Raw genomic sequence first — 12,490 nt, 5'->3', positions numbered from 1 at the left:
GTACCTTGTTTCTGTGTATCCTTGGGGGCATAATCTCTGCATGCAGTTTGTTTCCTCCACAAACACTGTGCCCAGTCTTCCGCATCTCACTGTGTTCATTTATCTGTTTGGGGGATTATTCCGTGTCAGTCACGTAGATTGCATCATCCTGTTTAACGGCCTTGCTAGGATCTTGTGAACTGTGTACGATGATTCACATAACCGTCACCCACAGGTGGACATCGCATCTTTTGCTGTTTCACAGGGTGCTGCAGTGACTCTTGGGCACATACTTGGGTGTACACATGTGGGTTTAACAGTTGCATAAATTCGTAGAGGGGAGGTGTTGCTGGAAAACCCCACCCTTTGAATTTTTGTCCATCGTTTTCCATGACTGTCCTCTTCGCAGGAGAAGTTACGCTCCTGGCAGGGTTTGTGGACTCAGGGAAGTGGATATGGTGGGCGGCGTTCTTGGGCTAAAACCACCTTGCTGAGCTCATTCCAGTTGCACGTGTGCATGTCCAGGTGTATAAAACCCTGCGAGACGCCGTGGTGACCATGTTCAGGACCGAAGGGCCCCTGGTCTTCTACAGAGGCTTGAGCCCCACCTTGATCGCCATCTTCCCCTACGCCGGCCTCCAGTTCTCCTGTTACAGCTCCCTGAAGCGCTCCTACGAGTGGCTCATGCCGGCTGAAGGAAAGAAAAACGGTGAGACAGCCCCGGCCCCACCCCCACGCCGCGAAATAACGTTTTCCTGTCAGAAGCTGAGACGCCACTGTTCTCTGCACCTGGCTCTGATGTGGCGAACAAAGCAAACACGTGCAGCCGCTGAGAGATGACTTTGTTCTTCCACCTCCTGCCACACCCGTCATTGGCATCACTGAAATTTATTTCCAGTGATTGGTCATGGTTTTCATTTCTGTCAGAAGTCCAGATTGCAAATTCCCGGTGTTTTGGTTGTGGGTTTTTGGTGGTTCTTGGGTGGGGTGGGGGAGGATGGGGGGGCATCCCGAGCCTGGCCTTGAACCGAGTCAGGCTGCAGTGCCCGCAGGCCCTGGCTGCCTCCGGCTGGCAGGTAGCTGCAGAAAGGATTTCTTCTGTCAAATTTGGATTTGGTCAAAAGGCCGCACTCGGGGATCCAGAAGGCCACATGTGGCCCCAGGGCCGCAGGTTCCCACCCCTGGCTCACGCCCTGTTGCCACGAGCCTGTCTAGCCTGCAGTCTAGGGCCACTCTTGCCAAAAGTGGCTGTGTCTGGCTTTCTTGCTCCTAGATTGAATTCTTCTTTGAGATCGAAGGATGCTTGTGGAGTTTTGGTTTGTGATGGAGGATTAGACCTGATGAACTTTAAGTCACCCACCATAGACTGTGTTTCTCTCATCCTTCCCCTCAATCTCACTTCTCTGGTTCAGAGAACCTCAAAAACCTGCTTTGTGGCAGTGGAGCTGGAGTCATCAGCAAGACCCTTACGTATCCCCTGGATCTCTTCAAGAAACGGCTGCAGGTTGGAGGGTTTGAGCACGCCCGAGCTGCCTTTGGCCAGGTGAGCCGTCCATATGTAGACAGCTCTGACCCTTGCTGTCCCTGGGCACATGAAGGAACCAGCAGTCAGCTCCTGCCCTTTGGGCAGCATTGGCCTCCCCCCCTGGCCTCTTCATGCCCAGCGTGTCCCTGGGGATCCCCAAGAATACAGGAAAGCCACATGCAAAGCCCTGTGTGTCTTGGGTACCATGGAAGGATCCGGGCCAAGGAGGATTCAGTGTCTGCTCTCAAAATGTGTCCAGTACAGTTTGGAAAGGGGTGAATTGAATTTGAGCAACTAAGTTATATTTTAAAGGCACTAGAAGGGTATGCCAATCAGAGAAGCCCCGTGGTAGGTGATGTTGTATTCTTAAAGTCACTATTCAGTTACTCAGATTTTCACAATTGGTCGCCCTCAGCTCCTTTTTGAGCACTGATTTTGTGCAAGGCCTTGGTGGTGGTCAGTGGGCGGGGCAGGGTGGGGAAAGGTACGTAATTCCAGGGCTTTCCCTCCAGATCCTGGGAACCTGGGACGTGGAGGCACGTAGAAACATGCTGACAAAGGTTAGCAGACAAGGAGGGTAGGGAACGGGGGCCAGGAAGGGAGCAAGTGCTCCTTACTTCGGGGAAGAGAAACAATTGGATTTAGAATTTTGATACAATTTCTTTGTAGGAAACTTTAGAAAATTCAGATAGACGAGAAGACCAAAACTCCTGTAATCCCACCATGACTGAGAGCTGATCACATGGAAGCTTTTGGTGTAGTTTTATTTCTTTTCATAAATAAATGCACACGTACATTTTAACAAAAAGGGGGTCATACTGTATACAAGGTTTTGTGACTTCCTTTTTCCATTTACCAATTTGTCCTGAAGGGACAGTTTGAATTTGGACAGGGCAAGATGGTGGAAGCCCAGGACAAAACAGAGACTGCACAATCCAGTTTGGCCAGAGGTGGAAGCGGCGCACGGGAGGACACGTGGGAGGTCAGGTCAGGTCAGGGAGGGAAGCTGAGGTCAAATGGTAGAATGCCTTGAACGACAGGCCTTGGATCTTGAACTTTTTTATGATGTCATTGCCACTGGGAGTCAGTGGAGCTTTTGGAGGGGAGTCAGGCTTGAGGAGGGCTGTGCCCTGGGGACACAGGTTTCAACTGGAGAAGGTGAGGCTGGAGGCAGGGGGTTCAGGCTAGAGGGGCGGCAATGTCAGGCTGGGAGCTACCGAGGCCGGATTCAGGTCTGCCCAAGGGGGACCAGGTGGCATGGGGTGAAGGGTCAGAGACGCCTCTGGGAAAAGGGTCCAGAGCTGTCGCTGGATCCTTCAGAACCACAGTCAGCCAGGCCTCTGGGACAGTAAGGAGCCCTGTCCAGTTGCCGATGTGCAGGCACTTCATCTGCTAAGTCTGACTTAGCCTGATGGCAATAGAAAGAACGAGATGAACTTATTTGCTATTTGCATTCATTCTGTCATCCAGCAGGTATTTATTGGGAGCTGTGATGGGCCAGGTGCTGTGATGGGCCAGTTACTGTGCTGGCACAGGAGTAGAGCTGGCATCCATGTTTTCATCCCTTCTTCTGTCAACTGGAGTGACCTTTCTCTCCCCAGGTGCGGAGCTACAGGGGCCTCCTGGATTGTGCCAAGCAGGTGCTGCAAGAGGAGGGTGCTCTGGGCTGCTTCAAGGGCCTGTCCCCCAGCATGCTGAAGGCTGCCGTCTCCACGGGCCTTATATTCTTCTGGTATGAACTCTTCTGTAACATCTTCCACTGCACGAAGAAGGCAGACAGCCAGCGCTGAGGGCAGGAAGGGCCGGAGGTCTTCCCTGGAGGCAACCTGCCGAGAGAAGGAAGACTCGGTCTCCACTGAGGGGGCCACCTGGCCCATCCCTGCAGGCCACCTGTCCTGAGCAAGAAGAGCCGCTGGGAGCAGGGTGGCAGCCTCGAACCCACCCAGCTGGAACACCGCCAGAAGGCAAGGGCTTTCCCCCAGGAGCAGGCAGAGAGAAAGCAGGGCCTGGGCTGTGGGGTGCCAACACCACAGTGAGGAAGAGTGAAGTTGCTGTTTGTCCTCCATCCGGCCCAAACCCAAAGGACACAGATGCCATCCTACACTCCTCAGCCCGTCTGCCGGGAGAGCTCTCCTCGTTCCGGCTGGGCCACCGCCTGAGTGCAGAGGGCTGGCTTTGCGGGAGTCCGGTCCCCACACCCAGCCTATGTTTCCCACCAACCTATTCAACAGACAGTAAAGCTAAACGCACATTCCTCACCTTATGCCTCCCTCTTCCCTGACAAATCACATCCCTGCCTTCCTCAAATTCCATTTTTGTCTATACCTGCAGCCCTCCGCAGCTCTGCTGCTAGTGCTGGAGGAGACTTCAGGCTGAGCCAGTCACTTCCTGACCCAGTGCCCAGAGCTTCGTGTCTGCAAACGCAGCACCATCGGGCGGTTCTCTCCAGGACTCGGCTGGTCACAGCCATAGGCACAGGCAGCCCTGCTGGGGTGAGGACCTTCCAACTGGGCATTGGCATCACTGCCCTGAGTGTTCCTCAGCACAGAACAGGGTGCCACTCGTCCTTCCCATGACCCCAGAAGGAATGTGGCTCTGATACAGCCCAGTGACGGGATGGCAAAAGGAAGGGGCTGGGCATACAGCCTGTTGAGGGCACAACTGGGATCTAGAGCGTTACCAGGACACAGGGACCCCCGCAGGTGTCTGCCTAGATACACAGGAGAAGTCAACAGACCACAACGACCCCCTCTCCACCTGCCTGGCCGCCTGTAGGGATGCACTGACAGCGGGAGCCCAGAGGGAGCAGAAGGACTTTGCCCTGCCCTCGCTTCTGCCCCTCACACCAGCCTTGGCCCTGGCCTGGAGGAAGGTACCTGCTGGAGCTGGCCCTGGTGGGTGGGTCCTGGGCCCCTTCCACCCTCGTTCCCTGTCTCTGGTCTGGGACTCTGTGGTCTTTCTGGCCCCCGAATGCCCAGGCTTCTGGGCTCTTGGCTGCCAATTCTGAAGGTTCTGGCTGCAGCTGGGGCTTCTGGCATTCAAGGCTTGGGCCTGGGGCTGTGGGGAGGCAGCTGCCTGAACGTATTTTTTTATGAAATTCCATTGAAGTAAAGTTTATTCTCTTCCTCTCTCCTCACTGGTTACTTCTGGTGCAGCTGCAAGTTTTCTTCCTTCATTTTCAGCGACCACTCTGGTGGCTCTTTTAACAGGAGGCGAGAACTCTGGCAGCTTGAGGCGCCATCAGCACTTCACTGTTGTCTGAGTGGTGGCGAGGGTGGCAGTTCTCTCCAGCCTTCTGGATGCCCTTTTGCAACCAGGGCAGATGCCAGGCTGGCCCTGTCTGTCGCCTGAGCAGCCCCAGCCAAGAAAGTCGGGGCCAGGGGACTTGTGCCACCTCAGGGGCACTCCCAACACCTGGAAGGCTGCAGGTTGCCAACTGGGACCTTTTCTCCAGGACTGCCCCCTAGATCTGCAACTCATGCCAGTGTTGTACTTGGAGTAGGAGAGGGGGATCGAGGTTGATCCAGCCCTGGCAGGTTGGGTGGGTGGGAGCAGGACAACAACGCGGTATGGCCTGGGAAGGTGCTGCCACCTGGCCCCGATCGCGCCCTCCGAGGCTCCTCCCACGCCGCGCGGCCGGGCGGTGCCTCCTGCCTCAGTTCACCTGTGTCCCGGGGAGGGCCAGGGTGGGGACCCCCTCGTGGAACTGAGGGCTTCACGCGGGCCGAGGAGCGGGTCCGGCCCAGCGCCCGCCAGCCCGATGGGGCTGGGCTGCGCCGGGTGAGGCGAGGCGAGGCGCGGTGGTGGCAGTGTCGCGGAAGTGCCGCGCGGCCCCGCCTCGGCCCACGCCGGGGGATCCGGCCTAGGCGCGGGCGGGTGGTGCGCGAGGGCCCGGCAGGGAGCGCCGGCGAGCCAGCCCCGCCCCGCGCCGCGTGAGGACGTCGCTGAGCGGCGGAGGCTCCGAGGCGCGCGCTCCCTGCCCGCCGAGCGGCCCGGGCACGCGCCCGGCAGGTGGGTCGTGGTGCCCACGGCGCTTCTGCCGCCCGCGGGACGCTGGACAGCGGGCTCCGCTGCCGGCCCGCGCCGCCGGGAAGGGCGTTCCGGGCCGTGGGGGAGCCGCCGAGGTCTGGAGACCCGTAAGGTCGCCTCGGTTGGCCAAAGGGGAGACTCCAGCGGGACCTGCCTCTCGGCGCACGGTGCCGCTTCCCCCTTTAGGAGGAAGGATCCAGAATGGAGCTCAGGAACTAGGAGTCTCGACTGGGTAGGCCCGGTTTTCTGCCACTCGGGAGGCCAGTTCAACCAGTCTGTCCCGGGGAGAGGCTGCCGGGACCGTGGGAGTTCGGGCTCTAACCGACAGGGGCGGCAGACGGGGCGCCCGCACCCGCCGCCCACGCGGGCCGGCCCCATCCCGGGGCTGCAGGGGTGAGTTTTGCGGACTGAGGACTCTTGTGAAAACCGGCAGAGAAGGTTGGGGAGAGGGGCGTGGAACTCTGCTGGGACAGAGCCGCGCAGCTTAGAGCCCTCAGACTTGTCACTCGCCCGGATCGTGCTGGGCCAAGCAGCTTCCAGGTCCATTTATTTAGCAAACTCTAATTAACGTCCACCTATCCACGCCCCCAAAATCTACCTTGGTATCCGCTGGAAATAACCCTGCCTCCTGCTGGGACCGGAGAGGGGGCGCGTTCATCCCTCATCTCTTTACTCTTGCATAATCCCACAAGCGTGGGGTTCCCTAAACTGAGCAGCAGGTGCCTGGCTGGTGCCCAGTCTCCGCCAGAAGCTTGGTGGGCCCTGGGCCAACCACTGAATGCCATGGGCCGCCTGGGAGCACCTGTCCCAAGCGCTGGCCAACCTCACCCAGAGCCTGAGGACGGGAACCGGCCCTCTACAGCACACCTGAGGCCTCTCCCCTCATGTCTTCTGCTCCCCAGGTGCAGTCAGGCGGCCCAGCACGGTCAAGAGCTGCTGGGGCTGGACGGTCATGGGGGAGCCCAGTAGAGAGGAATATAAAATCCAGTCTTTCGATGCAGAGACCCAGCAGCTGCTGAAGACAGCACTCAAAGGTGAGCATGGAGCCCCTCTTGAGCTGGGGTTGGGAGGTGCAGAGAAGGGCCCATGTGGGGCAGCACCAGAGGGCTGAGCCAGGGACAGGGGGATGCTTCGCCCCTTCCTTCTATTCTTTTGTTTTTTCATTTTCTAGTTGAACAAACTGAGAACTTTCTTTTTTTTTTTGAGACAAAGTCTTGCTCTGTCACCTGGGCTAGAGTGCTGTGGCATCAGCCTAGCTCACAGCAACCTCAAATTCCTGGGCTCAAGCAATTCCCCTGCCTCAGCCTCCAGAGTAGCTGGGACTACAGGCACGCGCCACCATACCCAGCTAAGTTTTCTATTTTTAGTAGAGATGGGGTCTCACTCTTGCTCAGGCTAGTCTCAAACTCCTGACTTAAGTGATCCTCCCACCTCAGCTTTCCAGAGTGCTAAGATTACAGGCGTGAGCCACCACACCCGGCCCCTTCTGTTCTGAGACTAGGAGTCAATGACGTAACTCCTGCACTGGAAGTCAAGCATTTAGGCCAGTATTTGGGAGTATGAATCACAGAGTCACCCGCAGTCTGTAAAGCCTTTTTTTTTCTTTAAGTACCCATGGAAGAGAACACAGTTCCTGCCCTTTAAGCCCGTACATTTGAATTGCTGGTTTCTGCATCACTGCAGCCAGCGCTCTTGAATGTGCAGAGCTGCCTGCCTTGGGACAGAGGATAGAGTATTTGGCTTGGCAGAGGAGATATACATTACTCGCCCTGGCCTGATGCCTTGCCTCTAACACTCAGGACAGAAGTCTGTCTTCAGCTAACAACTAGCAATGCCCATCACGTGCCAAACCAGGCCTGTGGGGGAGGCTCTGCCTGGCCCACTCTTGTCAGGGGTTGGTGTGTGCGTATTGTAAGAACACTTTCGGCTGTGACATTGCAGTTGGAGACTTGTCGTTCAGTGTTCCTTCTTCAACCTAGTGCCAGGAAAAGCTGTGTTCCTGAGAAACCAGCATTCTTGCTTGGATTGGTCTCTACCAGCCACACAACCCTCCCTGCTGTCTCTGACTGGGCAATGAGGCAGACCTCGGGGGCGGCTCCTGTGTGTGGTTTCCGTCCTCTGTATACTTTCTGATCTCCTTAAGTCTAAGCGTGTGATGGGAGAGCTCTGTTGCAAATAGCTGCAATCCTTCGAGAAGCAGGTGGAGGCAAATGTGACGAAGCAGCTCTAGACTCCCCTCGTGTCTCTACCTCTAGATCCAGGTGCTGTGGACTTGGAGAAAGTGGCCAATGTGATTGTGGACCATTCTCTGCAGGACTGTGTGTTCAGCAAGGAAGCAGGACGCATGTGCTACGCCATCATTCAGGTTGGGAGGGTTGGGAGAGTAGAGGGAGCTGCTTTGAGGAAGGTGCTTCAGGAGTGGGCAGAAGGCCTGGCCCGCAGGACAGAGATGCAAAGGGTCTAGCTCAAAGGCAGAGAGAGACACAGGACGGGTGGGGTTGCAAGGGCACCGCCCTGGCCCTCACCATCCTCTTCCTGGCTCACAGGCAGAGAGTAAACAAGCAGGCCAGAGTGTCTTCCGGCGTGGACTCCTCAACCGGCTGCAGCAGGAGTACCAGGCTCGGGAGCAGCTGCGAGCACGCTCCCTGCAGGGCTGGGTCTGCTATGTCACCTTTATCTGCAACATCTTTGACTACCTGAGGGTGAGGCCCTGGCAGCCACCCTGGGAGGCAGAGATGGACTGCTCCCCACAGTCACCAAGCCGGGTGCTCTGACCCTCCCCCACTTCCCCCAGGTGAACAACATGCCCATGATGGCCCTGGTGAATCCTGTCTACGACTGCCTCTTCCGGCTGGCTCAGCCTGACAGTCTGAGCAAGGAGGAGGAGGTGAGAGGCCCTGGCAAAGAAGGCTGTTGGGGTGGGCAGTCTGGCTCAGCCCAGAGTGCCAGCCCACCATCCATAGAGGCCTTCGAGGGCATCACTTCTGGGGCAGGAGCCTGATGGGGGCATTTAAGGCCTGTCACAGTTACAGGACAAGCTGCGAGGTCTGGAATTTATCCAAAAAAGAGCAGCCAAACCTACTGGCTCAGCAGCTTCCTTCCCTTGCCATCTATGACAGGCATGGTGAGCACCACAGGCAGCTGTGGGTACTGATGGCCCTGAAACCAAACCAGGGTCAGGCAGTGTGGGGGAGGCAGAAAAGTGGGGTGAAGAAGCAGTTCGGAGACAGGCTCGAGTCTAGCATGGCCAGATGAGGGACCTTAGGCAGGTCCCTGAATTGGTCTCTTTCTATGTAAGGCATGGGTAACACCCACTGGGTGTGAGGATGAAGCAGGAAATGAATGTAAAGGGCAAAGCACGATGCCTGGCACGCGGCAAGTAAATGCTCTGCGTTGTCGGCTGGCCCTGCCCAGGGTTGACCAGGGTCACCCGCTGCCCCCGCAGGTAGACTGCCTGGTGCTGCAGCTGCACCGCGTCGGGGAGCAGCTGGAGAAGATGAATGGGCAGCGCATGGATGAGCTCTTTGTCCTGATCCGAGATGGCTTCCTGCTCCCAACTGGCCTCAGCTCCCTGGCCCAGCTGCTGCTGCTGGAGATCATTGAGTTCCGGGCGGCTGGCTGGAAGACGACCCCGGCTGCCCACAAGTACTACTACAGCGAGGTCTCGGACTAGGCCTCCAGATCAGGGTGTCCTCATAGGCAGCATCAGCCTTCTTTCTGTCCACCGCCCAAGCTGGCAGTGGAGTCTCTCTCCCAAAGACTTTTAACCCCTCAAGCCTTTCAGCATCTTCCCTTCTAGACTTTCTCATCTCCCAGTGAGATGTTCCCCACTGATGCTATGGTCCTGCCCTGAGCCCCTTCCCCAAACTCAGAGGTTGGGGAAGATGACAAACAGATATCTGGGCTCAAGGCTGTCCCCCTTCTGCACAGTCCTGTGTGCCTCCCTCCCCCACCACCTCCCAGGCAGGGAAGGGCAACTCCTATCAAGGGCTGCACCATGTAACCATTGGTACAACAGCTACCTGGGTGCCTCAGTTTCCCCATCCATAAAATGGGTAACTATGGCTGTTGGTGAGATGCTTTGGGTTGTGAAGGGGCAGAAGCATAGTACAGGTCACACCAGAAACTGCTTTTTATACATTTTGTACAGGACCACTTTGGAAACAAGCGTATGTCCTCCAGTTTTAATAAACGGTAGTACCGTCATCACACGCTATGCCAGGTCAGCTTGAGCACTTTCTAATAAATCTTTTCTGATACTAAAACTGCTTCCCTTTATATAATCCAAAGGTCCACCTCAAGCCGAGGGAAAAGACTGGGCCCTGAGTTTTTTGGAGGAAATCCTCAAATTGGTATGTTTCATCTTAACAAGGTATGGGGCAGGGAGAACAAGTTCTAGCCCCAAAGAAAGGATTAATGGGCAGTAAACATGCTGCTCCATCCTCCCTGTAAGGCCTGCCCACCCTTATAAAGGAACTACGTCCTTAACCCACAGGTATTTTTCAGTGTGGCAGTGGCTCACACTTTCTTGCGGCAGAGGGCCCTGGGCTCTGCCTGGAACCGCTACCACCACCGGTAGTGGGCCAGGGCACGGTTGGCCTCGGCCATCTTGTGCATGTCATGCTTCCTTTTCACCACGGGGCCCTGGTTGTGAAAAGCCTCCAGCAGCTCGTGTGACAGCTTCTCAGGCATCAGTGTTCGCCGGTGCTTATTTTCCCGGCACTCAGTGATCATCCACTTCATGACCAAGAAGCGGCGACGTCGGTCAGCTAGGGGCACAGGGACCTGGGTGAGACAGACACAGACAAACTGGTCCAAGGGCCTGCCAGGGCAGGGGCCTCCTGCCTCCCGGAGCTCTAAGGAGTGGCCACATGTTCCCTTTGGGCCAGCCCTGGTAAGGTTTCTGAAGAAAGGGTCCTGTCTTTTCAGCCTTGGGTGTAGCAGACATAAGATACGTTCATTCAGCAGACATTCATTAAACACCGGCCCCTTTCCCTCCTAAATGGAGGCTCTGCCAAGTTGATACAAGTACCAAATTGGAAAAGCCCCATAAGCTGGGGTGACTTAGCCACCTCAGACCATGGGTGCCTGAAAAGACCCTCTGTCCAAGAATCATTTGCCAGGCCCTCACTATGTGCCACATATCGTGCCAGACACTGGAAATGCAAACACTGAGAAAGTCCCTATCCTTATGGAGTTTATATTGAAAAAAAGAGAAGAAGACCCACTTATGAAATGAAATGAAGTAAAACTAAAGGCTATGAAAGAGATGCCTAGTTCAGTCCCGGGTCAAGCACTATGCTAGATGCTGGTGCATAAAGACGGGACAGAAGCACAGTCTCACCAGAAGAACTTTACAGTTGAGGATACACAAGATGCTGGACAGATAGGAGAGCTGGGGGGAGCAGTCCTAGAAGATGTCATTTAAATATTTCTTTGCTTTCTTCCTTTTCCATCTTCTGAGATTTTTACACTACAAGACTCAATGAGCAGGTCTTGACAGTACAGTCTCTAGAGAGCTATCAATCTGGGCCCAGCTCTGTGCTCTCCCACTCCCCATCTTGTTTCACATGTGGGCTGCCCTTGTTTTCTTGCCCTGGCCACTCACCTGGTAGAAGTGGCCACCCTTAAGGATAGGTACCAGCCCAATCACAGGCTCACAGTTTTTCAGTGCTTGGTGGAAGATGGTGTAGGGGTTGCGTTCAATGGTTGCCTGTTCCTCTGCAGAAGCAGCATGGTACTTCTCAAACTGCTTCCTTTTCACAGCTTCCAGGGTCTGCAAAGGGATAGGGTGGAAGAGGCTGTCCCACCCAGGCTCCCAGAGGGTTTACTCAGCGCAGCTAATACCTTGCTCTTTACTCCCATCATGTGGTTCTTCTATGGCAGTGCAGCTCCTCCCTCAGCACAGCCAACACAAAGTTTTTAAGTGCCTCCCCCTTTGCTAGACTAGGACCGAGAAGACTGAGATTTGTGAGGGGTGGGGAGATGGCAGTTACTGACTCCTGCAGGACTTCATTAAAGCCCCCACGCTTGCAGGGAAGTTAACTTTAATGATAGGTATATGAATCCATTATCTCTTAAGCTAAACTGAAAGAACCATGTACCAAGTCACAGGGAAAAGAGGAAGGAGGTACCGCTTACCTGTGTCATGAGGGATCTGGCCAGTACTTTGTTTCCTCCTTTCATCATCATGTTGGTGAATTTACTTCAAGGAGAAAAGCAACATGCTTAGCTTTCCAAGGTTGTATCATGGAACCCTTACCATAGACCCTCCCTGGAAAAAGAGTGTCTGTTTCCATCTAACCTGATCACTGGGTCTTCAAAAACAGAGCTTGTTTTCGTCGCTGGAGCAGCTTTGATGAGCTGGGTCTTCTTGAGTTCCTGATCATACTTCTCCTCCTCAGTTAGCTCAGCCACAGGCTTGCGGTAATATTCCTTGTCAATCTTGGGATCCTTGTATTCAGGACCATAGCGGCTCCACCGCACCTGGGTTACCCTGGGAGGGAGAGGAGGAGGAGGCAGGCAAAAGCTGACTACACAAGTGAATAAGCTTGACTTAACAATAGGCACGTTTGCCAACCTGCCCACGAGGGAGAGCGGTGCGGGGACCACCAGCTAAACCTGAATTGCAATAACTTTGACTCCTGTTTCAAGAGGTAGGAGGACCTCCCCGAACAGGCCGGGAGTCTCCTTATCAAGTGCTAATGGTAAGGACAAACTCCCCGCCTATACGTCTCTACCCCCACCTCCTAATACATAGGCGATCTCAGCTCTGAGCTCCTTAGCAGGGGGCCGCACGTTCAGTGCTGAGTTAGAACCCTAGATCAGCCAGACCCCTTAAGCGTGGGGTAGTCACTAAGCCTTCAGATTGGCTCAAAGTCACGCAGTTAGTTAAGAAGCTTGAAGCAGATATCCTGGCCCCCACGGCAATGCTCCTTCCAGGGCCTCACGCGGCCT

The 12,490-nt window shown here is 55.5% G+C and overlaps 3 protein-coding genes across 5 annotated transcripts in view; 2 read left to right on the top strand and 1 right to left on the bottom strand.

The window, feature by feature from the left end:
* Positions 1 to 3,932, top strand: part of SLC25A19 (solute carrier family 25 (mitochondrial thiamine pyrophosphate carrier), member 19) — a 12,552-nt gene extending 8,620 nt beyond the window's left edge. The window contains exons 5-7 of the mRNA XM_012662302.1: positions 505 to 688; positions 1,392 to 1,522; positions 3,106 to 3,932. Coding sequence (XP_012517756.1) covers positions 505 to 688; positions 1,392 to 1,522; positions 3,106 to 3,294 — 504 coding nt within the window. The 3' untranslated portion in view covers positions 3,295 to 3,932. The remainder of the gene's footprint in view (positions 1 to 504; positions 689 to 1,391; positions 1,523 to 3,105) is intronic.
* Positions 3,933 to 5,468: 1,536 nt separating this feature from the next.
* On the top strand, positions 5,469 to 9,886 carry MIF4GD (MIF4G domain containing). 3 transcript variants are annotated; one of them, XM_012662301.1, is made up of 6 exons: positions 5,469 to 5,515; positions 6,436 to 6,567; positions 7,789 to 7,898; positions 8,080 to 8,235; positions 8,328 to 8,420; positions 8,979 to 9,886. In XM_012662301.1, the coding sequence occupies exons 2-6, from the start codon at positions 6,486 to 6,488 to the stop codon at positions 9,204 to 9,206; spliced, it is 669 nt and encodes a 222-aa protein (XP_012517755.1). In that variant the 5' UTR covers positions 5,469 to 5,515; positions 6,436 to 6,485; the 3' UTR covers positions 9,207 to 9,886. The 3 variants fall into 3 exon arrangements, with proteins under 3 accessions (XP_012517755.1, XP_012517754.1, XP_012517753.1); XM_012662300.1 differs by having other exon boundaries at positions 5,471 to 5,765; XM_012662299.1 differs by having other exon boundaries at positions 5,471 to 5,926.
* Positions 9,887 to 9,959: 73 nt separating this feature from the next.
* Positions 9,960 to 12,490, bottom strand: part of MRPS7 (mitochondrial ribosomal protein S7) — a 2,917-nt gene continuing 386 nt past the window's right edge. The window contains exons 2-6 of the mRNA XM_012662237.1: positions 12,280 to 12,352; positions 11,838 to 12,066; positions 11,675 to 11,738; positions 11,142 to 11,309; positions 9,960 to 10,318 (exon numbers count right to left, since the gene is read on the bottom strand). Of these exons, the coding sequence (XP_012517691.1) occupies positions 10,097 to 10,318; positions 11,142 to 11,309; positions 11,675 to 11,738; positions 11,838 to 12,066; positions 12,280 to 12,352 (756 nt within the window). The 3' untranslated portion in view covers positions 9,960 to 10,096. The remainder of the gene's footprint in view (positions 10,319 to 11,141; positions 11,310 to 11,674; positions 11,739 to 11,837; positions 12,067 to 12,279; positions 12,353 to 12,490) is intronic.

The sequence above is a fragment of the Propithecus coquereli genome, unplaced genomic scaffold (assembly GCF_000956105.1).
Source record: "Propithecus coquereli isolate 6110/MARCELLA unplaced genomic scaffold, Pcoq_1.0 Scaffold76, whole genome shotgun sequence".
Classification (NCBI taxonomy): Eukaryota; Metazoa; Chordata; class Mammalia; order Primates; family Indriidae; genus Propithecus; species Propithecus coquereli.
Note: the sequence above shows the minus strand (reverse complement) of the source record. Positions and strands in the feature narration are given on the sequence as shown.

Coding starts and splice junctions, on each gene's coding strand:
- MIF4GD (XM_012662301.1), top strand. CDS start 6,486: ATGGGGGAGCCCAGTAGAGAGGAATATAAAATCCAGTCTTTCGATGCA. Junction 6,568..7,788: donor GCTGAAGACAGCACTCAAAG/GTGAGCATGGAG, acceptor CTCTACCTCTAG/ATCCAGGTGCTGTGGACTTG. Junction 7,899..8,079: donor TGTGCTACGCCATCATTCAG/GTTGGGAGGGTT, acceptor CCTGGCTCACAG/GCAGAGAGTAAACAAGCAGG.